Below are 26,841 nucleotides of genomic sequence, written 5' to 3' on the forward strand. Positions count from 1 at the left end.
CTGTACATTTATATATTTGCTTGCTCAGAGTAAATCCTCATACCAATAAATTGGCTAGTATGTTGCATATAAACAAAAGGAGCAAGCATGTGTCTTAAAAGCAGTAAGACTAAGTGTTTCCACTTTTGCATATGATTCATATTTATTTTATGTACATTCACAAATTGAGTTTTTCTAAATGCTCAGAATATAAGAAAAAAAACTATAAGGAAGCGATGCAATGTAATGAACCAGTAGATGGCGACAAATTTATAAACTCCTTCATTGAATTATTATAGAAGGTGTGTGAAGTGTAGCCAGACAGTCTGTGATGTAATTACAGCACAACCAACCATTATCAGGTATTATATTAATTATTTACATTTTATTAACCTGTTTGGTCATTTCCTTACTAATCATAAACAAATATCTAAATAATTTTAGCATTGACTCACTGTGTTGTGTCGGTGTAAAGATAAGCAACGGAAAGATATACAGTACCAACTGATTTAAACAATGTTCTGGAAAAAAATATATACTGAGGGGTCTGATTTATTGTACAATGTCCCCTGGTTTTAAAATGTTTGTGAGCCTCTGGTCTAAAACATTACCTTACGTGTACATGGCCATTTCTTAAGAGATCATTGATGACAACTGTCACTTTAAAAAATAGATTTTTTTTAATCGAATCATTTCATTGCATAGTATTTCAAATACAATGATGTCTATATTGAAGATCAATAATTAAACCATTAGGCTAGGAAATCAAAGCACAAGCATTAAAACAAACCCACAACTATAATGAAGATCAATGTACAAGGTTTAGAAACAACAAAAACAACAACAACAACAACAACAACAACAACAACAAAAAACAGATCCCAGCCCAAAGTGCATTTTAAACAAATAACTGTACAATCAGATTATTAAGTGCAAAGGGCAACATTCTGGATCAGCCCTGGTGTAGTGTATTTTTCACACCATTAAGGAATTTCTGTCTGTTTAAAAAAGATTAGCTTATAGATTTTAATAAGTAGATAAAAGTGAGCATAGACTGAGGGAAGTTTGAAAGCTATGTATATGCAGTAAAACAATTCCATGTCCAACACATTTAATTCAGAAAATGTTAAAAGAATGTTAAAAAAATTTGTTTATGTTTGCTACCATGCATCAAATACTTCAATTAGTTCATTAATATTTAGGTCTAAATTCCACAGAAAAGACATTCAAAACAACTAAATATGACTGTTTAAAAGATCATAGGGTATAAAAGGTAGGGTTGAAAGGTCTGCATTGTCCATATTTAAAAGTATTAAAATTAATGTACTACTAAAAATGAATAACTACTAAGAGTACATAAACATTATACTTATATTTGTTGCACAGAAATTGTTGTCTTTTATCTACTATCTATTATGAGCTACAGGTATGTTAGAGTCGCATTCTTTTTTCTTCTGTGCTAAATTTTTTAATTGCTAAATATTCCCCACAACATGTGGAGAGTCGGTTTCAAAGATTCTATAAAACTTCAAACATTGATGTAGAAATTAACCCCTATGCAGAATAACTCTGACAATCAGGTACTTTGGTTTAAAAGTTTGTGATCCTCTATCAGGGTTGCCAGATCTCAGTGAAATTTCCAGCCCAACTATATTTAAAAAAATACACAAGGTGCTAAAACTAGCTCCCAAAGCTCATGCACTGAAAAAGGGAAATGCATTAATCTTCAGTGTGCGCACACATTTCTGACCAGCAGAATCTGCAATACACCTCCGAATTGTTTTTGCATTAAAGTGTGTATTACTGCAATTTAATTATAGGCATTCATTATAGCATTATCATTAATTATATCATATTTTTCCTTTTATTTTTCCTTTATTTAATCAATCCTGTTTTTTTGTCTGTAGGTGGGCAGTTTGTTTTAAACTGCCCACCTACAGACTTGATTTCAAGCTGCATTTTCCAAATGTACACCAATTTGGTATTAAAAAAATAACCAAAACACGAACCTGGCAACCCTGATTAGAATAATGGTTTGGTGTTATTGAATAAATAATCTAATGACTGTCACCAAGCAGTAGAGGTGTGGTGTACAGATATATTACTTAAATTTATATTTAATAGTTTCCTAAAAAAAAAAACTATGCACTTTTAATCATTTAACTCAACTGTACCTGAGGGTAGATACCATACTTTACAAGAGTTAATCCTCCATTTGGTTACATCCCAGGCAAATGCAATTAATTTTTTGGGACACGACTGGAACCTGATGCTGAGCAGACCTGCTGGGAATATCGTCTGCTGTTTTCAGATTGATTCTTGATCAGTTTGCTGTGCCACTGAAGATACATTGTTGCACTGATTGTGAAGAGACAGACACGTTTTGACTCCTCCAGGAATTTTCAGGCTCTTTGTACAGACAAGGTGTTATGTTTCCTTATACCTGAGAAAAGGAAGCGGGTTTAAATAGAGGGCACTTTTTTTCCCCCACACATACAGACAATAGAAACGAACTGAATACGTAGTGTGAACTTCGTTGACTTCGGCAGGCATTTTGTCAGTTCTTTTTCAGTTTCAGATGATTGTATCGTGAAAAGTGTACCACAGTGCACAGTGTAACTGTAAGTCTGATGCTATCTCAGATAAAAGCATATGTTTCATTATTGAAATTTTCCAGCCCTTCCACTTTGTCGCCCAGTCTGTTTCTGAATGCACTGTAACCTTTATTCACGTGAACTCTCTTCCACTCTTCCACATGTCAGGTCATTGTGTTTCACGTGAATGCGTGACATGTGTGTTCCTGGTTGTGTATTTGAACAGTTACTTACGTTTTCTGTAGACTAAACTCACTCGTGGCTCCCAATGTGGTCAGTTGTTCCTCCAAAGCTGCAATACGCATACCGATGTAGCCGGATGACAGGAGCAGGAGCAGAGCTCTGCATACAAATATTAATGCAGATCAGTAATACTACGCCTACAGAGTCTAACACTCAACATAACCTCAGGAACCAACAGGAAACCCCTTTAAGCTAAATGCATTAAACGGCACAAAACAAGCAGCAATTACCATTAAACCACTGACTGATCCAAAAAGCAAGATTTGCTCAAGCTACTGCACTTATGCTAAATACTGCACTCTGAATGATAACACCTCAATACCTCCAATCTAACATCCACCTCACCCTGAAGCATGCTAGTTTTTTATTTCATTTCATGTATTTATGGAGGTATGCCACATATTCAATATTTAAGGCCTATTTCCACCAGAATCATTTATTCTAATTACAAAAGGGCCCAGTTATATTTAATAAAAACACTTTAATGATAAGCTTCACAAGAAACCTGACACAAACTGAGATCGTTCAATATTTGCATGCACCGTTTTTACTTGTCCGGAATGCAATTTATTGATAATATTCATATACTGAATATTAGTAAAAAAAAAAAAATATAAAAAAATTAAGTATTTTTCCTTTGGTTTGTTGCTATTGTCCTGCTCGACCCTTGACGAAGATTCAACTATCTGTTAATTCGCCACTGAACAAAACGAACTTGCCACATCAGATATGTTTATGGTATGGTTCAGACACTTCCTGAACGACTGCATGGCATTTATGCCAACTTCAATTTCCTGGAAGCGTCAGTGCTCCAGCTATATAGTAGGTCCCAACCCCATTCTCGTACAAGATATCAGATTAAATACACTCATGTTTGTCAGGTTCTTTCAAGGTTTCACATATAAATTTTAGTATTTATTTGGTAAAGAATTTGCAACTGAGGAAGGAATCCACATATCCTCGCAGTTCTGTTGAATCCTGGATTCTGATTGATCAGAAGGTGTTGATTAATTTTCTGTAATAGCAGCTCTAACAATAGCAAAGTTAGCATATATTAGCATATACTCAAACAAACAGTAACCAACATGTAAATAAACATGCAAACTAATAAAAAATTTGCCTAAATAGCAAAGTTTTTTGTGAGATGTATAAACATTACTTGCCTATTTTGTCCTATTGCCTTCATGAAAAAGAAAAATTTTACTGATGTGGGAAAGAAAGCTTTTATAGCTTTTCGAAGAGATAACAGGAACAAATGAACATTAACTGCAGCTTTAAATTATTTCAAATGTTTGAGCTGTCAAAAAATACATAATTTAATTGGCTAATTGCTGTTTTATAAGAGAAATAATCAGGCAGTGCTGCTTTATGATATCAATGATGTCATTTAAATACCCCTATAAATACTGCAATAGGATTGATTCTCTTTTTATGATATGAAAAGACACAAATTATGAATTTAATATCAAGAAACTACATTATAAAGCCTTGCAACCAGGACATATTGTGCCCCTTACAATATAGAATATATTACAGTATAATACAATATAGAATAACTTACAGTATGAGATAAACAATGATGAGTTTGTTGACGTTGGTTGTGCCTCCCATAGAGAGAAGAAATCTGATCTTCTCTGTTACCATGGTCACCCAAGAGATGGCTAATTATAGAACACATGGTAAAAAAAAAAAAAAGAAATGATTAAATTAGTGTGTGACCTAAGTATCCTGAACCAACTGAACTTGGTGTGTGTGGGTACCAATGGCTTAGTTTGTGACCTGGTGTTAAATTATGTTTACACAGAATTTCTTTCAGAACATCTAAGCAATTGTGTGTGTTCAGCTTTTTACCTGTGTTTTCCTCTGAAGGGTGATCATCTCTCCTGGTGCCGTTCCATGATGTGGAGTTGTTTTTCTCTTCACCTATAAAAAGTAATTGTGAGATTCATCAACGTATCAAAACAGTGTTGTTATTTAAGTTTTCATTTATTACGTTTTTTGCTTCAATACAAACAAACTACGAGATGTCCTGTCCGATTAGCACATACTAGGTAGTTGGCTAGAATTGGTAGTAAACAAAACATATACACTAAAAAAAATCTGTGAATTTAAATATTTTCCTGTCAGAAATTCTGTTAGTTTGGCCTGTTGGTTAACAAGCTAGAATTATTAACATTTGTAATTAGCAAACATTTTCTTAAAAAAATCGTACAGAAAATACACTACATGGACAAATGTTTGTCTAAATCTGACCGTAAGATTCATATATACTTTAATTCCCATCGGCTGTTCTAATAACCATCACTCTTCCGGGAAGATGTTTCACTAGCATTCCAATTCATGTCAAAGATGTTTAATATGGATAAGGTCAGAGCTCTATAGCAGGACACTCAAGATCCCCCACGCCAACCCATGTAAACCATATCTTCATGAAGGGGCATTGTCAGGCTGGAACAGGTTGGGGTCTCTTAGTTATGTGAAGGGAAAATGTTATGCCACTGCATCCAAGGATATTATATACAGTTGTGTGCCTTCAACATTGTAGTAACAGTTTTGGGAAGAACCACATATGACTGGAAATCTCAGGTGTCCTAATACATGTCTAAAAAGTATTGTCTAGGGTCACCTTTTTCAATGTTTCAATTTATTGTTATTACAGTTTGTTTATGAATTCTGTTCTATTCTGTCTCTGCTAATAGAAGCAGCAGCAGCAAAAAAGCATTTAATGCCATCAGATAAACATTTCTTCCCTTTGTCACAAGAAAAGAGAGGAAAACAACAACTTTCCAGTCTTTGTTGGTGTGGAAAATTCCAGGAAATTAATTTTATAAGATAAGATCAGATGAGATAAGGTAAGATGTTCCTTTTTTTAATCCCCTGCAAGGAGGGATTTAGAACACAAATACAAAATATATAGTTTTAAGATTAAGTTAGGCCCAACCAATGTAGGAACTATTTTAAGTGCATCACAAATGAACTAATACTGTGAAATCTGTAAACAATAGATTGGTTTTCTTGATTAAAAAATTTATTCAGTAAATGCAGTGTGTGGAGATATCTGACCGTTAGAAATTTTGATGGGTGATGAGAGAGGAGCATTGCCCTCTGTCCTGTCCGGTCCTGATACTGAGAACCTGTGAGGGTCTGAACTATGTTCTTCCTGACTGGAGTAACTGGAAATCTGTGAATAGAGATCTTCTCAGAACTGCACTACAATTACATCAACAACAAATCAAGTTACATATTTCTGGAAGTCTTAAGGCTTTTTTTTGTTTATTTCTTCTATGTAACCCATAATTCTTTAATTACAAATCCCTGCAACAGCATTTCCTATTTTCAAAGTACCAAACAGAACCTCTTTACTATTTAACATGCCTCTAAAAAAATGCAATCTCCTATGTAAATGCACTAAATGCAATAGCTGAACGATTGTATTTTTTTTTTTTATGTTTGTGTGACTTTGTATAGCTATGATGGTAAGCACTTTCTGCTCATTTGAAATAATAGACAACAATAAAGAAATATATACAGTAAAAAGGAAAAGATGTGTTTATATAAATGCACTTTAGACAATGTGAAATATTACAATGCAAACACAGTTTAAGCAGCATTCCAGAAACAATTCCCTGTTATTGTAATTATTGGTTAGAAAATGTATGTGATATGGCACACCATTATGAAACCATTATGAACAAATTATTTAGTTCATTTCTTTTCTTATTCTCACCGTGTCGACTTCATGGCCGTTTTCTGCAGAAGACATTTGAGGGCTGCTATTAGCACTTACATGCTGTGGGGAAGAAGCAAAAAAAATGTATATATTTATATATATATATATATATATATATATATATATATATATATATATATATATATATATATATATATATATATATATATACTATGACTTTGTCATCGTAGCAGCTTGATGGTTAAAATGCTAAACTTCTGATCTAATGATCATGAGTTCAAATTCCAGTACCAACAAGGTGTCACTGCTGGGACCATAGCAAAACCATTAACCCTCAACTGCTACAAGATAATTGTATGCCACTTTGAATAAAGGTATTTACCAAATGCCATAAATGTAAACGCTCTTTCAAGTTACTACAGATTTAAATCTGTTAATCATCTGCTTTAAGATTGGTGCAATTTTCTAGATCACTTTATGTCCCAATCCTTGAAATGGTTATTAAGCATTATAACTCTGTCCTAATTACTTTGTCTCTTGTTTATCTATTAACTCATGAATATAGAATGTTAATAACACATGAGACTTGAAGCATGCAATAAGGGACAATCTGCCCTATTCGTAATCCATTTTGAATTTGCAATATCATAAAAGTATCTGCCATATAGTTCACTGTAATTTAAATTAAAATGCTATTATGGGCAAAGTATTGGGACACCTGACTTTTCCAGGCATTAACGGTTAATTGTGATATGTGCTTCCCTTTGAGCAAAGTGAGCTTAATGAAGATATGGTTTACATGGGTTTGACTGGAAGATCTTGAGAGGCCTGCTAAAGAGCTCTGACCTTAACCCTACTCAACACCTTTGGGATAAATTGGAATGCTGACTGCACCCCAGGTTTCTTCACCCTACATCAAAACCTAGCTTAAATAATGCTCTTGTGGCTGAATGAGCACAAATCTCCACGAACACAATAATAAATTAAGTGGAGCATCTATCACAGAATAGTATAGGTTGTTATAATAGCAAACAGTAACTATGTGTGGAATATATAAAAAAACACACACAAACTTTTGTCCATTTAGATTGTTTTTACTACCAGTTGGCCAACGCACATTTTACAATTAGATACAATACAAATAAATACTAATAATGAATAATAATGACCAACCTGTAACTTTGGACATATTGATTTTAGGACATTGAGACAGGCATCTCGATTCCGCAATGAGCCAAACAAATACTGAAAAGACAAGAAAATATAATATAAAATAATATAATATAATATAATATAATATAATATAATATAATATAATATAATATAATATAATATAATATAATATAATATAAAGTAAAGCCTCAGAACAGTGACAAAATTATTCTTTCTTTACAGTTGATGCAAAGCTCATACTTTTTCTCCAGTGCTGGTGATGATTGAGATTGCATTGGGTACAACCCGTGCTGTGTTCTTCTTCTTTATAATCTGGATTGTGGATGTGTGTATCTGAACCTGGACACAAATAACAAAAATACAAAAACTATGATCATTATGCAGCGTTCTGAAATAGAGCTACTACATCTGGGTTTCATGAATACGTAATCCAGATCCTTAATATTTAAACACAATAGTATATATTTCATATGACATTTAAACATTGTATAATTCATTATTGATTAAGTATTTGTCATCAGGCATTGAAGTAAGAAACAGAACAATATAATGGTAAGTTCTAACAAGACAATAGGGGTTTTCTGCTTTATTTAAAGAGCGAGATGCTACGCTTTTTTTTTTTTTACATTACATTTTGTAGAATGTCTATAACACAATTTAAGATTATTACAGTGCTGGTACTATAGATTTATTCCTAAAATAAAAAATTGCAGACATTTAAAAAAAAAAAACTGTTATTGCAGAGTGTCTGCCATACAAGTTGTGTAAGTTGCTCTAGTGGAAATCTTATCAGATATGAAGATTAGTAAGAATGCAAAATTAACCAACACCATCCAACCAGACTTTCTGTTCTTACCTTTGTCTCTTTTAGTAGAACAGAGGAATAGAAACACACATGATGCTGGGACACGTACATCTTGCCATGGTAGAGCACTTCCTTTTGAAGGGCACAGCTGAAAGCTGTAAAAGTAAAAAAAAAAAAAAAAACACATACTGTCAAGCCTGCATGCTTTTCAATTATGTTCAAGGCCATCACTGGATCGTACTATACAGCTGATCTATTTCCTTGAAAAAAAAGGGGGGAAAACCTAAGGTGGAAAGTGCACATGGAATATTTGGAAGCACACATATAGGTTATGGAATATTTTTTTATATATTTTGCATAAAAAATGGTTGATCTAAGAATTGCAAGTAGAAGGTTAAACCGCAATGTACTCACCGTTGATATACTCTTCCATCTCAGAGATTTCTGAGAAATGTTTGTGGAATGTTTTCCTATGGTTCTTTAAACTCTGGGGGACAAAAATACATACAAAAATACGTACATTAAATTACTAATTCGGGAAAAATATAAAAACTATACATTATAAAAACATAAAATCCTAGAATGATCAAATATTGTTACTAGGTGTTTTATAATAAAATTCAAAGTATGTAATAAATATAGTTTTTTTTATGAATATGTGAAAATGTTCCAGTTTGTTCTAATTGTAGTATATAGTATACTGTGTATAGTCTAGCACAGGGGTCACCAACATGGTGCCCGCGGGCACCAGGTAGCCCGCAAGGACCACATGTGTAGTCCACGGGCCTTTTCTAAAAATAGCTGTTTCCTACTTTGTTAAATCATTATTGATAATTATTATGAGGAATCATTAACATGATCAGTGTCTTCACATAGATGAATATCATTCATTATTAATAATAACATAGCATAAAAGGTCAATTGAGCAAATGTGTTATTTCAGATCAAACTGAAAACTGTGTGTATCAAACTGGTAGCCCTTCACATTAATCGGTACCCAAGAAGCAGCTCTCAGTTTCAAGGTTGGTGACCCCTGGTCTAGCAGAACCTTATTCTCTCCAAAGCCTAATTTTTACGTTACATGAAGTTAATAAGACCAACAGCACATGAAAAAATGCAAGCCCTTTATCGTGACGATCCTGTTTAGCAAAACCTTCTCTGACTCATGCAAAGTAAAGACAATATAGACTCTATTCAAAGATAATAAATAAATGTATAAGATACACAAAATGAATCATTACCTTTTGGCTAATAGATAATTCAGCAACAATGTGGTGAAATGATCATCATAATAACACTTGCTTATGTAACGATTTTATAATCACTGCTATCAGATATGTACTTCTTAAATGAAAGCAAGAAACTCACACTGCGATTAAGATGTCCATTTGTGTGCTCAGCCCCCTCCTCCGCTATTGTGCTAGTGGTTCTGTTGGACACATTTACATTTACAGTATATAAGATTGTGACTTAAGTTACAGTTCCAAAATGTTTTCCCTGGTAGAGCTATATTTTCTTTTCCGAATTGTCGAGTAAATCATGAGTTATTCTAGAATATCAGTAAAATAACTGTATAGTTGATCATTTCAGAAGTAACACACCAATGTTTAAGGTTTAATACATGAACCAAATAAAAGAAAACAACAAACTGTCCTGTCACACTAAAGTAATACTAACTTGATCACATTACCATAATACCAGGATGACTCACTATGTGCTATTCAATATAACTGTATGGAGTTAATGATTTGTGCAATGTGACACTTAAAACTTTTGAACGTCATGCCAGCTGGCAGCCTTAATATATAAAAATCTGTTTATTTACTTTTAGAGGTTCCTGCAGGCTAGCAATAATTTCAATAAAAAAAATAACAATAAATATGTTAATATGCTAACCGCAGGGAGCCGCTTCTCTGGAGGGTCTTGTTAGAGACTTCAAAATGTGCCTCCTCCAGGACACGTCCCTTCATGCTTTCAGAACTCCTCCTCATTTTACACTCTTTGGACTTTCCCAGGGTTTCTCCACAATCTGGGATGTAGCTACAGCAGGTACATGTCATAACATCAGTAATGCTTAACACCTGAACACAATGAACTAAATACAAATTTATATTGCAGTTGTAACCTGTATCAGAACATGTTATTCAGTTAATGTAACCTTAAAATAGTGGGCGAGTAATAATAATAATAATAACAGGAATTAATAGCACATTTTTATAGACATAAAATGGACATAGTATTATATATTATACACATATAATCATATATATATATATATATATTAGGGGGTAATGGTACACAAAATTCACGGTTTGATACGTACCTCTTTAAATGCAAAACATAAAATTGCTTGATTGTTTTTTTTTTCTTTTATCAACGCAGTTTATTATTATCAACATTTGTGATCATCAAGATTTGAAAAAAAAGTGATATTATAATCATTTATAAAAATAAAATAGAATAAAAAAAATGAACGCAATACACTTTTCTTCTATATTAATTACATTGATTAATCAATTAAATTGCCACAAATAAAACTGAATAAACAAAATAATATCAATGGAAAATATAAATTAAATAGTTTATTTTTTAGACCCCATTTCGGTAATACATGTGTGTGTGTGTGTGTGTGTGTGTGTGTGTGTGTGTGTGTGTGTGTGTGTGCGTGTGTGTGCGTGTGTGTGTGTGTTTAACATTTAATATTCAAGTTTTTAAAGACATGATCTACTTAACTGTCCTACTTATTTGAGCATACTTTAATAAATGTCTAATAAAGCCACAGTGACACTGCACTAAATCTAGTTCCGTTTTTATACCCCTGCCGTTGTTTGTTTTCAAGTTTAATAATAATAATAATAATAGAATTTTGATAATAATAATAATGCACTCAAAGTGTGATGCTAAACAAACTTGCGGTCTGCCACTTAATACGTTCCTAAAAAGAACTCAAATTGTAACTATGTTCCGCAAGTAAAAAGGATTGCATTAAGCCTTGTAATAATGTAGATTTTGGTACAAATACTTGTAACATTACACCCCTTATATATATATGCATTATCTCACAAAAGTGAGTAATCCACATTTCAACCGTTTTAGTATCTTTACTCAGGGAACAATACTATAAAAATGAAACTTGGATGTGTTTTAGAGTAGTCAATATGCCGCTTGTATATCCGTATAGATTTACTGTCTAAAAATAACTTAACATACAGACATTATTGTCAAAATAGCTGTCAACAAAAGTGATTAGACCCTAAGTGATAAAAGACGTACGTCTTGTAAACACACGTCCTATTCCTCATGTTCATGCTTTTGTTTGCTTGATACAACCATACACATTTATGTATCTTGTATTAGAGCAATTCAAATTTGGTGAGTACAATTCCCTTATACTGACCACTGGATATTCAACATGGCACCTCATGGCAAAGACTCATATACATACATACATATATATGCTAATAACAAGTGCCATGATGAAGAGATAATCAGTGGTATTCACTTCACCGGTCATAATGTTATAATATTATATTATGCCTGGTCTGTGTATAAATTAATTAATACATTAAACGCCTTAACTTCTCAAAGAATAATATACAAAATAGTAATAGAATTTACAGACAAATAACAGCAAAAACTTCAAATTTCTTGTCATTTGTTTACAAAAGAAAATTTTCTGCTCACAAAGTGATTATATAAAAAAAATCTATCTATCTATCTATCTATCTATCTATCTATCTATCTATCTATCTATCTATCTATCTATCTATCTATCTATCTATCTATCTATCTATCTATCTATCTATCTATCTATCTATCTATCTATCTATCTATAATTATTATTATTTATTTTTTCTTCTTCTTCTTTTAATGTCAGCATTATAAATGCATGGTCATGATGTGATGTTTTCTTAATTAGAACAGTTTAAATGAATTAAATTATTAGCATATTGATGCATACTTTTAATAGTGAAAAAAGCGTGGCCAAATTGAACATGACGTTTTTAACTGTTTAAAAATAGAGGCTGTAGAAACCAAATACTTTGTGGTAATTCGAATCTTTGTTTCAAGAAACACTGTGACTTAAAGAACTGGTTATCAGCTCAGCAGTTTTCTGACAGTAAACTGAATACTAAAGTGAAAAGTGATACGTTGTAGAAATCTTTATCTCATAAACACAAAGCTCCAGCGGTTCAGTGTTATATTTAATAAGTTTCATGTAGTCATATTTAAAAGTTTGATATTAATCAAATGTACAGTTTAAAAGATTCATGTCACAGCAGGTTTTCATAATACTTTAGTTTTTTTTTAACTAATATACAAGGTAAAAGCATTTGCTAGGGGCATTATCAGATTTTTAAGCACAGTCCTCAAACCAGAATAACATCAAGCCGTTGAAAACACTGGTGAACCTTAAACTATTTTAACCCTTAAAGTACCTTAGGTGTGGTTAATATTAACAGAATATATTTTATGACCTGATTTTCTAGCGGTGTCACACGTTACACGTTATCATTACATAACATTTAAACATTTTTTTAACAGCTCCCATATAGATTATCATATAAATTATTTAAAAATTAAAATGATCTAAATGTTATCAATATATATATATATATATATATATATATATATATATATATATATATATATATATATATATATGTATATATATATATATATATATATGTATATATATATATATATATATATATATATATATATATATATATATATATATATATATATATATATATATATATATATATATATATATATATATATATATTGATAGCAAAAAAAAGAGAGAGAGAGATTGAAAGAGAGAGAGAGAGAGAGAGAGAGAGAGAGAGAGAGAGAGAGATTACCGTCCAGAATCTTCAGGCTCCATTTATTAAAACAGACAGCAGTCCTCACACTGATCGTAAGCAATTAATGAAACTTGACTCAAAGCTAAAGGAGTGCATTGCAACACACGTGCACACCTCATGAATGCTTTATCAACTTGACATCATTCACCTCCCAAAGTAGTAGTATGGGGACAAGTTGCTCTCAATACAACATAAGCCGTGCTTTCAACTTGAACAGATCTTGCATTCTTACACTTGTGAGAAGCTGAAAAACCTGTTTCCTTCTATCATTTTCTTGTCCTGTGTAAAACCAGACCAAATAGACAATACAAAAAAATGAAGTAGGAGCAACGCTTATAGACTGCTGTCACTTTCAGTTTTTAAATGTGTCATTAATTTAGCATCACTATTTCATAAACAGCTAAATTAGCCTTACTCACATTTACTCACATTTCTGAATATATATACACTATATGAACACAGAATTAGGACACACGACATCTTCCCAAAACTGTTACCACAAATTTGGTGGCATTTGTATAGGATGTCTTTGGATGCAGTAATATTATATTTTCCCTTCATTTGAACTAGGAGACCAAACCTGTCCAACATGACAATGTGCACAAAGCAAGCTCAATGAAGATATGCTTAACACTGGTTGCGGTAGAAGATCTTTGAGTGGCCTGCTATAAACCTCAACCCTATTGAAAACCTTTAGGATGAATTAGAATGCTGAGGGTACTCAAGGAATCCTCACTCTACCTCAGTACCTTTCTTTGTTAATGCCCTTGTGGTTGAACACTTAGTGAGTGGAGGTTATTATAACAGCTAATGGGGACTAAAAAATCAGGGAAAGCACATGCAAATCTAATGTAACAAACATTTGTTCATTTTTAGTATGTCAGACATGAAAATCTCCTGCACAATCTCCATTCAGCTTTATATTGTAAAATATTTATATAAAGGTTTAAATGGATTTTATTAATATCTTTTTTATTATTATTTGTAAACCATTAGACATAACTACAGACATTTATTTTTTGGTGCATACCGTAATTTAAAACTATAAAGCACACCCATATATAAGCCGCACCCACTGAGTTTTACAAATATTTAAATTTTTAACAAAAATAAGCCGCACCTGTCTATAAGCCGCAGGTGTCTACACTAATTTACTTTACACAGGCTTTAACGAAAGACACGTTACACTCGGTGTAACGGGTGAAATATGTTGCACTTCCTTTAGGAGCATAGCGGTATTTTGGGAATAGCCTGGCGCCGCATTTTTCCAGTATTACTGCGTGTGTTCAAGACGAGGATTATGTCCTTATTATTTTCTGATGCTGATTTCTAAGTTTCTTTGACTAACCCTTAACGCTGTTGCCAAGAAAAAAAAAAAAGCACAAGTTTTGGAAACCTGTCTGTGCTTATATGATTTCTGTTGCAACTGGAGTTAGCGAGCTCTCCCTTCACCCAGACTCAACGCGCTACAACGGCTTGTATCTAAACAGTAGCCTACCAAGAAAGTCATTGTTCACTGTCTTCCTCCTTCCTTTCACAACTATTTTTCTCAGAGGTTTATCTTTTGACATCGTCGTGCGTTTAAAAATCACCCGGTGAAAGTTTTTCTCCCGATGCCGTGCAGCTCAGAACACAGGTGAGGTGCGTTTTTTCGTTTTCGTTCGGAAATTTCATTGGTCTAATGTTATGCCGCTCAGTTTTTTGGCTTGAAGTTTGTGAAACCGGGAAAAACCCAGGAAAAATTCATAAATTAGCCGCTTCGTTGTTTAAGCCACAGGGTTCAAAACGTAGGGAAAAAGTAACGGCTTATACTCCGAAAAATACGGTACATACTACATATTCTTTTAAATTCAGACCTCCTATTTTACAACAAAACCATATACATCTACAACCAATTCATATTAACCAGCACCTCTTTTTATAATACATATAATAAATGTGGCTTAAGGCCACCTGTAATATATGTTATATTAAAAATTACACCAAACCCCAGCCACTCTAACAAGAACATGTATACAGTCATTCATTCAATTATCCAATTCACTTAATTATGTATCAGCAGCATAACTCTAAAAATGAAATCCTGCAGATACAGGACAAGCGTTTCAGTTACTTTTCATTACAAATAGAAAAAATTTAGACCAATGACAGAGCTGCAGGTGGAAATTCCTTGTCAGCATGGTATAGTAATTCAGTCTGTAGTAATTTGAACACAAACCATGATTGTAAACATGATGGTATTTTCTGCTGGACCTGTGTATGGCAAGTCAATTAGGAAAATAATGCATACTAATGAAAATAGAATTATCACAAATGTGACCTTTCGGAATGGAAAAAAATGCAATATCCTTGTTACTGTATAAATGCAAATTTCAATGCTGCAGTGGGACTGAGCTAAATTATTTTGCAATTCATTCATGCTAGCAAGCATCTTAGATTAGAACTAAACAAAACTAAATAAATAATACTGGATTCTGGGTCAAAAAGGCACTAATTTCTGTGTGATCTCAGGCAGATGTGTTGTTCACTTGTTAATCATTCTTGAAATTAATATTTATTTAATTACTTTTCCTATATATACTTACATTTTAGTGAAGATTTCAATCTTTCACCAGACTATGTAGTATTTAGATGAGTAATTGCATATAAATGTAAGTTTAAGTTATCTTCATTAACATTTTTGGATAGTAAATCAAAATGTATTATAAATATATTACATTTTAAACATTTAATACAAATTTACACTAAATACCTTACAACTGCACACCAAATATGCATCATGGTTGATTGCTGGTTGAATGTATATCTAAATACATGTATAATATTTCATATTTATGATTATTATGATTATATTATGAATATTCTAAGCATCATGAATGTGTATAATGCAAGATGCTGAGAAACAATATATATTAAATATAAATAACATAACGTTGAAATGTAGTCTATACAATATTTGTCATTTAAAATATTATTTACAAAATGAAAATAACATTAGTATTATAATGTCATCCCAACCACCATATTTAAATATTATGATGCATCAGTGGGCAACTCACCCCAAACTGTCCAGTGAATATTTCCTGCACATTTCTTTATTACTATCCATGTTGCAAACACAAATGAACTTAATGAGAGTTCAGCTTCACTCACTACACACCTTCTGTCTACACACTCACTCAATTCTAGTGAAAAACTGCTTTCTGCACCACACACTACACAGCTGATAGTAACTATAGCCATGAGCCATGCAAACTCCACCTCTATATGCTCTATCAACCCCACCCACACTGACCAACCCACTCTCCCTTTTACAAAGTTGCCATGGATGCATAGGATCCATTTGTTCCACCCAGTACAGTGAGTTTGAATGGGGTTGTCTTGATGAAGCATGGTTCCTGCACCACAACTCCATGCACATTATGCAAATTTATGAGAAAGCAGGTGATGAAGAGTCATGGGTTTGGCCACAACACCTTCTGCTCTAAAGCTCAGATATACATCAGCAGGCGATTGCAATCAGTAGCCTTACTGGAATTCTTAAGGTTGTTGTGAACAAAAAAATGTAGGTGAAAGTGTGCAGAGTAAAAACTATGAGAAAGACACAGCGACACGATACACTACAATAATACATGCCATTTTGTAAAATGTACTAAAATGTTTTACTTTTACTAGTAATAAATCTTAGAAGTTATAAGAAAAACAACTGCCTACAAGAGAGCGTATTACGGAGAACACATCTGTACAAGAACAATGTGATCTAAGTATAGAACATGCATTCTAACTATTACTAAGCATTAACCATAGTTAGAACTTTCATAATGACATGACAAACCAGCACAGACTCAACCTGCCTCAAATTTAATTCCATGAAAAATGACTATATTGAAATACAGTACATTAGGAAGCTTTTTACCCCCCCACCCATACTCCTAGGAGGCCTCTGTACTTTTCTTGCTTTTTGACTTCTTGCAATCCAGCTTCGATATATGTGTAGATTTACCATGCATCTAATTTTTGGAAAGGTTTCTGCTGTATACATTCAATGAACTTTGTGATTGTGTTTTTTTAATTGATGTGATTGCTTCAATTACAGGCCAATTATTTACCTTAAAGGTGGAAGATACCTAATATTAATCAGCATGAAGCAATTAGGTTCACTATCTTCTTTAATTGGGTATATGTTAACATTTTTCTATCCTGAAAATGTAAGGTTAGCATAAGTTAGAGGTGGTAGCTCAGATGTTAAGGCGTTGGACTTCTGATTGGAAAGTTCAGATCCCAGCCATACCAAGCTGCCACTGCTGGGCCCTTGAACAAGACCTTCAATTGCTTAGTTGCATCCAAGCAATTGTTGTAAGTTGCTCTGGACATAGGCATCTGCCAAATGTTGTAAATGAAAGGAAGCTTCAAACTAAAGTTTACTAACTTTTCAATATTTCTAAGCTTTTGTTAATACTTACTTTTAATGGTGTACTCATGTACATAATTGTGTGTACTGTATGTCTGAAAGAGATAGAAATAAATAACATCTGTCTGTAATGAAACAGAGTTTTGAGATTTAAGTGGAAAACAAGATGTATTCAATTGACTAAATTACTCTTAAAGAATAACCGACTGACAACTCATAGCAAGAATATTAGTTTTTTATATAATGAAGTATTGGAATTTTATGGAATATTTTTGTTGAATGATACAAACAGTGACTAAATACCAGCACTGTGGAATACTGCATTAGATGTTTTTGCACTAATTTGCTTTAATCATTTTTTTTATCCTACATTAAAATACTCATGTAAAGTCTATAGGAAAACATCTATAGAATGATACTTGCAATTATTTACAAAATATCAATGTCAAAATCACCAGTAAAAATATAAAAAAATCATTCACAATATTTCCACAATATTTCCACTTAAACCCTTTGACACACTTTAGCATAACACTCTTTAATTTAAGCAGGCCTCTCAATAGAGTTTAACAGAATGCAAATCTAAACGACTTTATGTTTGCATGCTATTAAAAACCTGTGGTGTGATTAAAGAGGGCAGTCTAAATATGCAAATGTAAGAATGTAAAGCTCATAAAATGTGTACATGGAAAAGCATTGAAGATCCTTGTACGTATAATATTTAACCTTTCGCAATACAGTGATAGTTGCTGCAAGCTGCAGCTTTACCAAATTTTAATTACATGGCTGTGAATAATTTTGGGGAAATGAATCTCTGGGAAAAAGTGTTCGGTGTAAAAAATAAAGTCAAATGAAACAATAATATCGGTGTTGACTGTATATCAGGTGTACAACACAATAAAAAGGCTTGGCAAAGGTAAATAAGCCCCACAGGTGCGATGGCTGATCCCTTTGGTGGCACAAACAGCATTAAGTATGTCTGAGAAAGAACACACCTGACACCCATCCACCCACACACCCACACCAACACACACACACACACACACACACACACACACACACACACACACACACACACACACACACTCAGAACAAGATGAACTTAATGAGAGTTCAGCTTCACTCACTTTACAGCTTCTATCTACACACTGACTCAATCCTTATGAAAAACTTTGCTTTCTGCAGCACACACGGCTGATAGTAACTATAGCCATGAGCCATGCAAACTCCACCTCTATATGATCTATTAACCCCATCCACACTGATCAACCCACTCTTTCTTTTGTAACAGTTGCCATGGATGCATAGGATCTATAAGGAAAGAACACACCTGACACACACACACACACACACACACACACACACACACACACACACACACACACTCACACACACACTCACACACACACACACACACACACACACACACACACACACACACACACACACACACACACACACACACACACACACACACACACACACACACACACAGAGTAACCAGCACTAAAGCACTTGGGGTTTACATGTGTAGCACTTCAGTGATTTCCAATAAACAAGGTAAAAGTCTGTGTTCTAGCGCAGCAGTGCTAAATGTTCCTTCACGTCCTGTTATATATAAAAAGAGAGTGTAAATAAACAAAAGAAAATGATCGAACATGGTAAAAAAAAAAAGAAAGTGAAATAAGCGTGTGTAAATGTTAATAGAAGTAACAAATCTTCCAGAAGCTTCCTATACTGTTGTGTAACAGCTTGCATCATCCATAGCGCATATGTTTTCATGAGGCCCCGGGGCTGCTTGACAGCTTTTGTCACAAGAGACATTATCAGTGTTCAAGGCCAGTTTAGCAGCCAGACTACAGGGGGGAAAATACAGTTTATCTCTGTTTTTGAAAAGGCAAATGTGTTGACTATTTACATTAAGTTAACCGTAATGGGATTAAGGAATTAAGGAAAAGGTTCTAAATGACAAAATGGAGTTTAAACATATGGGGACATGCTGTTATAGAAATACGATCCACAAAGATTGATTATTTCGCTATAAGTGGACAAGAACACTTAGGTGTACTCCCTAAGGCTCTGCGTTACTGATCAGAAGTTTGGGGATTCAGGACTCGGTAATGCTAAGCTGCCACTCTTAGGGCCCTTGGGTAAGTATAATGACCCTGCCCTCTGAGACCAGATTCCTAACATTGCTGGAATTTGCAAAGAAAAAATTTCACAGTGCTGTAAAGTACATGTGACAAGTAATAAGCACCTTTGTTCTTTTTCTTTTTTTATTACATAAATTCTTTTGCTTTTTACAGGGTGGTGGCGGTTCAGCGGTTCTGGGTTTCAAGGCCTAACCTCTGATGCACCATGACCAACCGCTCTGACCCCATGTTTCCTGACAAGCTGGGATATGCAGAAAAGACAATTTCCTTTTGGGATTGATAAAGTACTTTAAAAATCAATAACTCATGTTATCACTTACATTATAGCAGCTATATAGATGTTGAAGAGAATAGAAATGCAGCTTATCATGTTGCAACTGCATTTGCCAGAATCTGAAATCTGAACAACTGTTACAGTGCCAACACCAGAAACTTTTTCACATTTTTTAAATTAACATGTTCTTATATAATAATAACTCATTATATTTCCCAAACCCTTACTTCATATTTTCATCATTAGGCATTCCAGTGTCCGTGATGAGCTGTTACAATAAAAAATAAATGTATTAGAACAAGCAAAATTATAAAAATATGTAATCTTCCTTGCAACTTGAACAACTGCCAGAGCTCATCTTATAGCAAAGTAATTAGTTCCAGTCCACTAATTTGATTACAGAGGCGGCATTCAAAAAGTACTGAAAATATTTTACAAATATCGCAAAGTGACATGGATTGTGCCACTTGTCTGTGTTTGCTACATAAATTTCTAATTCTAGCAATGGATTGTTACACTAAAACTGTTAAATAAACTATAAGAATCAGTCCGTGCTTTGCATGGCACAGCTGTTCTGTCCAGCTGCGACCTTTTTTGAGAACTACACTATTGACAAAGGTTTGAGGACACCTGACCATTAGATTCTTATGTGTTTTTAAAAAAAAACATTCTACATTTTTTCCCCATTTGATGTTATAATAACCTCCACTTTTCTGTAGAAATGTTCCTCTAGATTTTGGATTATGCTTGTGAAGATTTGTGCTCATTCAGCCAAAATGGTATTAGTCAAGTCAGCTACTGATGTAGGGTGAGCAAGACTGGGGTGCACTCAGCATTCCAGTTTATCTCAAAGGTGTTTAATAGGGTTGAGTTCAGAGCTCTATAGTAAGGTCTTCAGCTACAACCCATGCAAACATAAATGCATAGAGTTTGCTTTGTGTGCAGGGGCACTGTCATGCTGGCACAGGTTTGGGTCTCCAAGTGAAAGGAAAATGTAATGCTGCCACATCCATAGTCTATTGTGTGCCGCCAACCTTGCGGTAAAAGTTTGGGAAGAAGCACATATGACTGAAAAAGTCAGGTGTCTCAATACTTTTGTCCATATAGTCTACAGTATATTGTGTCTGACAACTCAGCTGTTAAATATACATTTCTTGTGTATAGAACTGCTGTGTAAATGCAGTGTGACTTTCAGAAGCATGCTGTTGTACTAAATATATTTGCATAGTCATGAGAACCTACAGCCCCATACCTGCAGCCCCGTACCCACAGCCGAATCACAGATGTATAGATGTTTAAACAAACAGCAAATTCTGGCAGATGAAATTTGTAAATTCAGCAAACCTATAGCATGATTAGCCATTTAAACTTTAAACTGAAAGAACACACTTTTAAACTCATTTCAACTGTATGACCTTTTCCTTTCTTGGATATGAAACAGAGCGCACACATTATATCTTTTACGTCGGTTGTCTAAGCAAAACCACTATCATGAGAGATGATCAGAAAACGCAGCGAAACATGTGATAAAAAAAGACATGATAACACTAGAGCTAGAGGTACCAAAACCAACCAGAACAATCCAGCAAACTCTAGATATTTCAGCCCTGTCTAGTGTCAGGGTAGCTAAACATAACAGATCGCCTAATGGTTACAAGCTTGTTGTCTTCCATATATGTTGTATTATTATAAATTAACAAAATGGAAAGTCACTGAACAGTAGAGAAATTCAAATCAAATCAATATTTGGTGTTCAATTCTTTCTTTCGCACACTTTGAACACTTGCACAAAGTCAGGGATTTTGTAGGATCAGAGTAAGGTGTATGATTAACCTGCTACCAAGCAGGTGCTAATAATCATCAATTTCATTTGTAGGTTGAAATCAATTAATGTCAGTCATTAGGTGATGTGTAGGATCTTAAACCTGGGTGAGAAAGAACCAAACTCTGCTACTAGGGTGAGGTTGTGGAAGTCTTTTTCATGTCCCTGATCATACACCATCGCTTTAACCCAGCCATTAGGGGGGCACAAGCCAGTGTACTCTTAGTGCCGGTCCCAAGCCCGGGTAAATGGGGAGGGTAGCGTTAGGAAGGGCATCCAGCGTAAAACATGTGCCAAATCAAATATGCGGATCACAAATGAGAATTTCATACCGGATCGGTCGAGGCCCGGGTTAACAACGACCGCCACAGGTATCGTTAGCCGACAGGGTACCGGTGGAAATTGGGCTACTGTTGGCCGAAGGAGGAGAAGGAGAGGAGGAAGGCGTCTACAGAGACGGCAGGAAAAGGAGCAGTGTAGGAGAGTAGAGGTTCTGGTTGGTACTTTAAATGTTGGTACTATGACGGGTAAAGGGAGAGAGATAGCTGATATGATGGAGAGGAGAAAGGTAGATGTGTTGTGTGTTCAGGAGACCAAGTGGAAAGGGAGTAAGGCCAGGAACATTGGAGGTGGGTTTAAACTGTTTTATCATGGTGTGGATGGGAAAAGAAATGGTGTAGGGGTGATTCTGAAGGAAGCGTACAGTAAGAGTGTAGTGGAGGTGAAGAGAGTTTCTGATAGGGTGATGATCGTGAAGGTGGAAGTTGAAGGGATGATGATAAATGTCATCAGTGCCTATGCTCCACAAGTTGGCTGTGAGATGGAGGAGAAAGAAAGATTCTGGAGTGAATTAGATGAAGTGGTAGATGGTGTACCTAGGAAAGAACGATTGGTGATTGGGGCAGACTTTAATGGGCATGTAGGTGAAGGGAACAGAGGTGATGAGGAGGTGATGGGTAGGTATGGTTTTAAGGAGAGGAATGTGGAAGGGCAGATGGTGGTAGATTTTGCTAAAAGGATGGAAATGGCAGTGATGAACACGTATTTTAAGAAGAAGGAGGATCATAGGGTGACGTATAAGAGTGGAGGAAGGTGCACACAGGTGGATTATCTTCTGTGTAGGAGATGCAACCTGAAGGAGATTGGAGACTGTAAGGTGTTGGCGGGGGACAGTGTAGCTAGACAGCATCGGATGGTGGTCTGTAGGATGGTTTTGGAGGCGAAGAAGAAGAGGAGGAAAGTAAGGTTTGAAAGAAGAATAAGATGGTGGAAACTGAAGGAGGAAGAGTGTAGTGTGAGGTTCAGGGAAGAGGTCAGACAGGGGCTTGGTGGTGGTGAAGAGGTGCCGGATGATTGGGCAACTACTGCAGGAGTGATGAGGGAGGCAGCTAGAAAAGTACTTGGTGTGACATCTGGAAATAGAAAGCAAGAAAAAGAGACGTGGTGGTGGAATGAGGAAGTGCAGGAGAGCATTAGGGGAAAGAGATTGGCAAAACAGAAGTGGGATCGACAGAGTGATGAGAAGAGTAGGCAGGAGTACAAGGAGATGCGGCAGCAGGTTAAAAGGGATGTGGCGAAAGCCAAGGAAAAGGCATATGAGGAACTGTATAAAAGGTTGGACACTAAGGAAGGAGAAAAGGATTTATACCGATTGGCCAAGCAGAGGGACCGAGCTGGGAAGGATGTACTGCAAGTTAGAGCAATAAAGGATGGAGAGGGAAATGTGTTGACTAGTGAGGAGAGTGTGTTGAGAAGATGGAGGGAGTATTTTGAGCAGCTGATGAATGAGGAAAATCAGAGAGAGAGAAGGTTGGAGGATGTGGAGTTGGTGAAGCAGGATGTAGATAGGATTAGTAAGGAGGAAGTGAGAGCAGCGATTAAGAGGATGAAGAATGGAAAGTCGGTTGGACCAGATGACATACCGGTAGAAGCGTGGAGATGTTTAGGAGAGATGGCAGTGGAGTTTTTAACCAGATTGTTTAACAGGATTCTGGAAGGGGAGAGGATGCCTGAGGAATGGAGAAGGAGTGTGCTGGTACCGATCTTTAAGCATAAGGGAGATGTGCAGACCTGCAGTAACTACAGGGGAATTAAGTTGATCAGTCACACCATGAAGTTATGGGAAAGAGTAGTGGAAGCCAGGCTGAGAGAAGAGGTGACCATCTGTGAGCAACAGTATGGTTTCATGCCGAGGAAGAGCACCACAGATGCCTTATTTGCTTTGAGGATGTTGATGGAGAAGTATAGAGAAGGACAGAAGGAGCTGCATTGTGTATTTGTGGATTTAGAGAAAGCGTACGACAGAGTGCCGAGAGAGGAGTTGTGGTATTGTATGAGGAAGTCAGGTGTGTCAGAGAAGTATGTGAGGGTGGTGCAGGACATGTATGAGGACAGTGTGACGGCAGTAAAGTGTGCAGTAGGTACAACAGACTGGTTCAGGGTGAAGATTGGACTGCATCAAGGATCGGCCCTGAGCCCTTTCCTGTTTGCAGTGGTGATGGACAGGTTGACGGACGAGGTCAGACAGGAGTCTCCCTGGACTATGATGTTTGCAGATGATATTGTGATTTGTGGTGAGAGTAGAGAGCAGGTTGAGAAGAGCCTGGAGAGGTGGAGATATGCGCTGGAGAGAAGAGGAATGAAAGTCAGTAGGAGTAAGACAGAGTACATGTGTGTGAATGAGAGGGAGGGAAGTGGAGTGATGCGGTTGCAGGGAGAAGAGGTGGAGAAGGTGGAGGAGTTCAGGTACCTGGGGTCAACAGTGCAAAGTAATGGAGAGTGTGTTAGGGAAGTAAAGAAAAGAGTGCAGGCAGGGTGGAGTGGGTGGAGAAGAGTGACAGGAGTGATTTGTGATAGAAGAGTATCTGCAAGAATGAAAGGGAAAGTTTATAGGACTGTGGTGAGACCTGCGATGTTGTATGGATTAGAGACAGTGGCATTGAGTAAAAAACAGGAGGTGGAGCTGGAGGTAGCAGAGCTGAAGATGTTGAGGTTTTCGTTGGGAGTGACGAGGATGGACAAGATTAGAAATGAGTTTATTAGAGGGACAGCACATGTAGGATGTTTTGGTGACAAGGTGAGGGAGGCGAGATTGAGATGGTTTGGACATGTGCAGAGAAGGGACATGAATTATATTGGTAGAAAAATGCTGAAGATGGAGCCACCAGGTAGGAGGAAAAGAGGAAGGCCAAGGAGGAGGTTCATGGATGTGGTGAGGGAAGACATGCAGGTAGTTGGTGTAAAAGAGGCAGATATAGAGGACAGGGTGGTATGGAGACGGATGATCCGCTGTGGCGACCCCTAATGGGAGCAGCCGAAAGAAGAAGAAGAAGAAGAAGATCATACACCATCGCAAGCCTGAGCTCAAAAACTTCATACATCTGACATGAAAAGAATGCTCAACAAAACTATGGTGCAGAAAAAAAAGTTGCAGGAGGTGTTTTGGACAGATGTGTAAAATTTTTATATTTGGCTGTAGCAAAAAAACAAGGTGTTGTTGGAGAGTGGTACAATAATAAATTAACAAACTAAACAGTGAAGCATGGTGGAGGTTTCCTTGCAAGTTTGGGGTGGCATTTTGCAAATAGAGATGGAGATTCGGCCAGGATTAATAGCCTTAATTCTGACTAGAATTCAGACATGAAGGCATCTGCCATTAATGCTGAGATCATCAGGAAGGCATCTGATTGGCCCCAAATTAATTCTGCTGCAGGACAACAACTCCAAACAAACAGCCAATGTCTTAAGTGTAGAGGACGAGGAGAAGAACAAGGATTCCTGAAAGTTCTATTCCTGCAGTCCTGGGTGTACTTGGCCCCCCACATAGCCCTGATCCCCAAATCATCAAATCTGTCTAGGATTACACGAAGAGACAGAAATATTTGAGGCAGCCTACAACCAAAAAAGATCTGTGTTAGGAACAACCTACCTGCAGAGTTCCTTCAAAAACTGTGTGAAAATGTTACATAGAAGTGATTTTTGCATGCAAAGTGTGGTCACCCCAAATATTGATTAGATTTGGATTTTTATTTTGTTTATTTACTTTCTATTATTTTAACATTTATTTTCAAAGCATTCTTACCTTACAGCATTTTTCGTGCCTAAAACTTTTACACAGTGCTGTTTATAAAAACAAGTGACTACAAATTGTCAGAAATACAGTGCCAGTACAATGTCAGGATGAATATTCAACACACTGAAAAGCCTTGTATTGTTACTTTGCATTGCTCATCAACAAAGTACTTAGGAATATTCACCAAAACATTCTGTAATTCTACATTTATTGTACGAACTTGCTTTAGTTCCCTTCATCCCTCATTTCCCACAATCTATACATTATGCATTTAATTTATAGTTTTTCTGCCTGCACATTTTTTCAAATAAGTAACCACCACTTACTAGTGTCTTAAAAAATATTAACCATACTCTTTAGCATTGAACACAAACACACCTCAGGGCTCTGTCAGGATGCGTGTTGTCCTCGCTTTGCTCTGAATGCCATCGCTTCCACTTGCTAAGCTTCTTTTCCATCTCAGTGACCTCTAAAGCAACAGCTGAAAGATTTAGACTCACAATCCTCTCAACCCTCTCAACACAAACAAGCAGTTATTCTTTGTAAACAGTTACATTTCTTAAAAAAAAAATCATATATGTATCAGACAGGAGCATTTACCTATGGCTAAAGGTGTGAGTAGGATAAACCTAGTCCTCGTTTATACATGGGGAGGATTAGGTTACCCCTGGTTTCCTGGACACAGGCCATGTACACAGTAATAAGATACAGTACAAGCAGAATGAGACCTTTCAACAAAAGGAAAAAAAAAAA

The 26,841-nt window shown here is 35.6% G+C and overlaps 1 protein-coding gene across 3 annotated transcripts; it reads right to left on the minus strand.

The window, feature by feature from the left end:
- Positions 1 to 631: 631 nt before the first annotated feature.
- Positions 632 to 26,644, minus strand: LOC310717872 (GRAM domain-containing protein 2B). 3 transcript variants are annotated; one of them, XM_083526252.1, is made up of 13 exons: positions 16,416 to 16,576; positions 10,382 to 10,525; positions 9,854 to 9,914; positions 8,900 to 8,972; positions 8,537 to 8,640; positions 7,921 to 8,019; positions 7,681 to 7,752; positions 6,544 to 6,606; positions 5,880 to 5,997; positions 4,668 to 4,739; positions 4,378 to 4,477; positions 2,808 to 2,915; positions 632 to 2,422 (listed from the first exon to the last, which is right to left on the minus strand). In XM_083526252.1, the coding sequence occupies exons 1-13, from the start codon at positions 16,463 to 16,465 to the stop codon at positions 2,407 to 2,409; spliced, it is 1,080 nt and encodes a 359-aa protein (XP_083382378.1). In that variant the 5' UTR covers positions 16,466 to 16,576; the 3' UTR covers positions 632 to 2,406. The 3 variants fall into 3 exon arrangements, with proteins under 3 accessions (XP_083382378.1, XP_083382379.1, XP_083382380.1); XM_083526253.1 differs by lacking the exon at positions 16,416 to 16,576 and adding an exon at positions 13,354 to 13,554; XM_083526254.1 differs by lacking the exon at positions 16,416 to 16,576 and adding an exon at positions 26,467 to 26,644 and having other exon boundaries at positions 2,266 to 2,422.
- Positions 26,645 to 26,841: the final 197 nt, after the last annotated feature.

This window comes from Silurus aristotelis, assembly GCF_946808225.1.
Source record: "Silurus aristotelis genome assembly, chromosome: 22".
Classification (NCBI taxonomy): Eukaryota; Metazoa; Chordata; class Actinopteri; order Siluriformes; family Siluridae; genus Silurus; species Silurus aristotelis.

Bases quoted from the DNA above. Each gene is read 5' to 3' on its own strand.
- LOC310717872 (XM_083526254.1), bottom strand. From the start codon at position 26,546: ATGGAAAAGAAGCTTAGCAAGTGGAAGCGATGGCATTCAGAGCAAAGC. The intron at 8,020-8,536 runs GTAAGAACAGAA...ATTTGTGTCCAG, and splicing joins TTCTACTAAAAGAGACAAAG to GTTCAGATACACACATCCAC. The intron at 5,998-6,543 runs GTGAGAATAAGA...CTCTATTCACAG, and splicing joins ACGGCCATGAAGTCGACACG to ATTTCCAGTTACTCCAGTCA.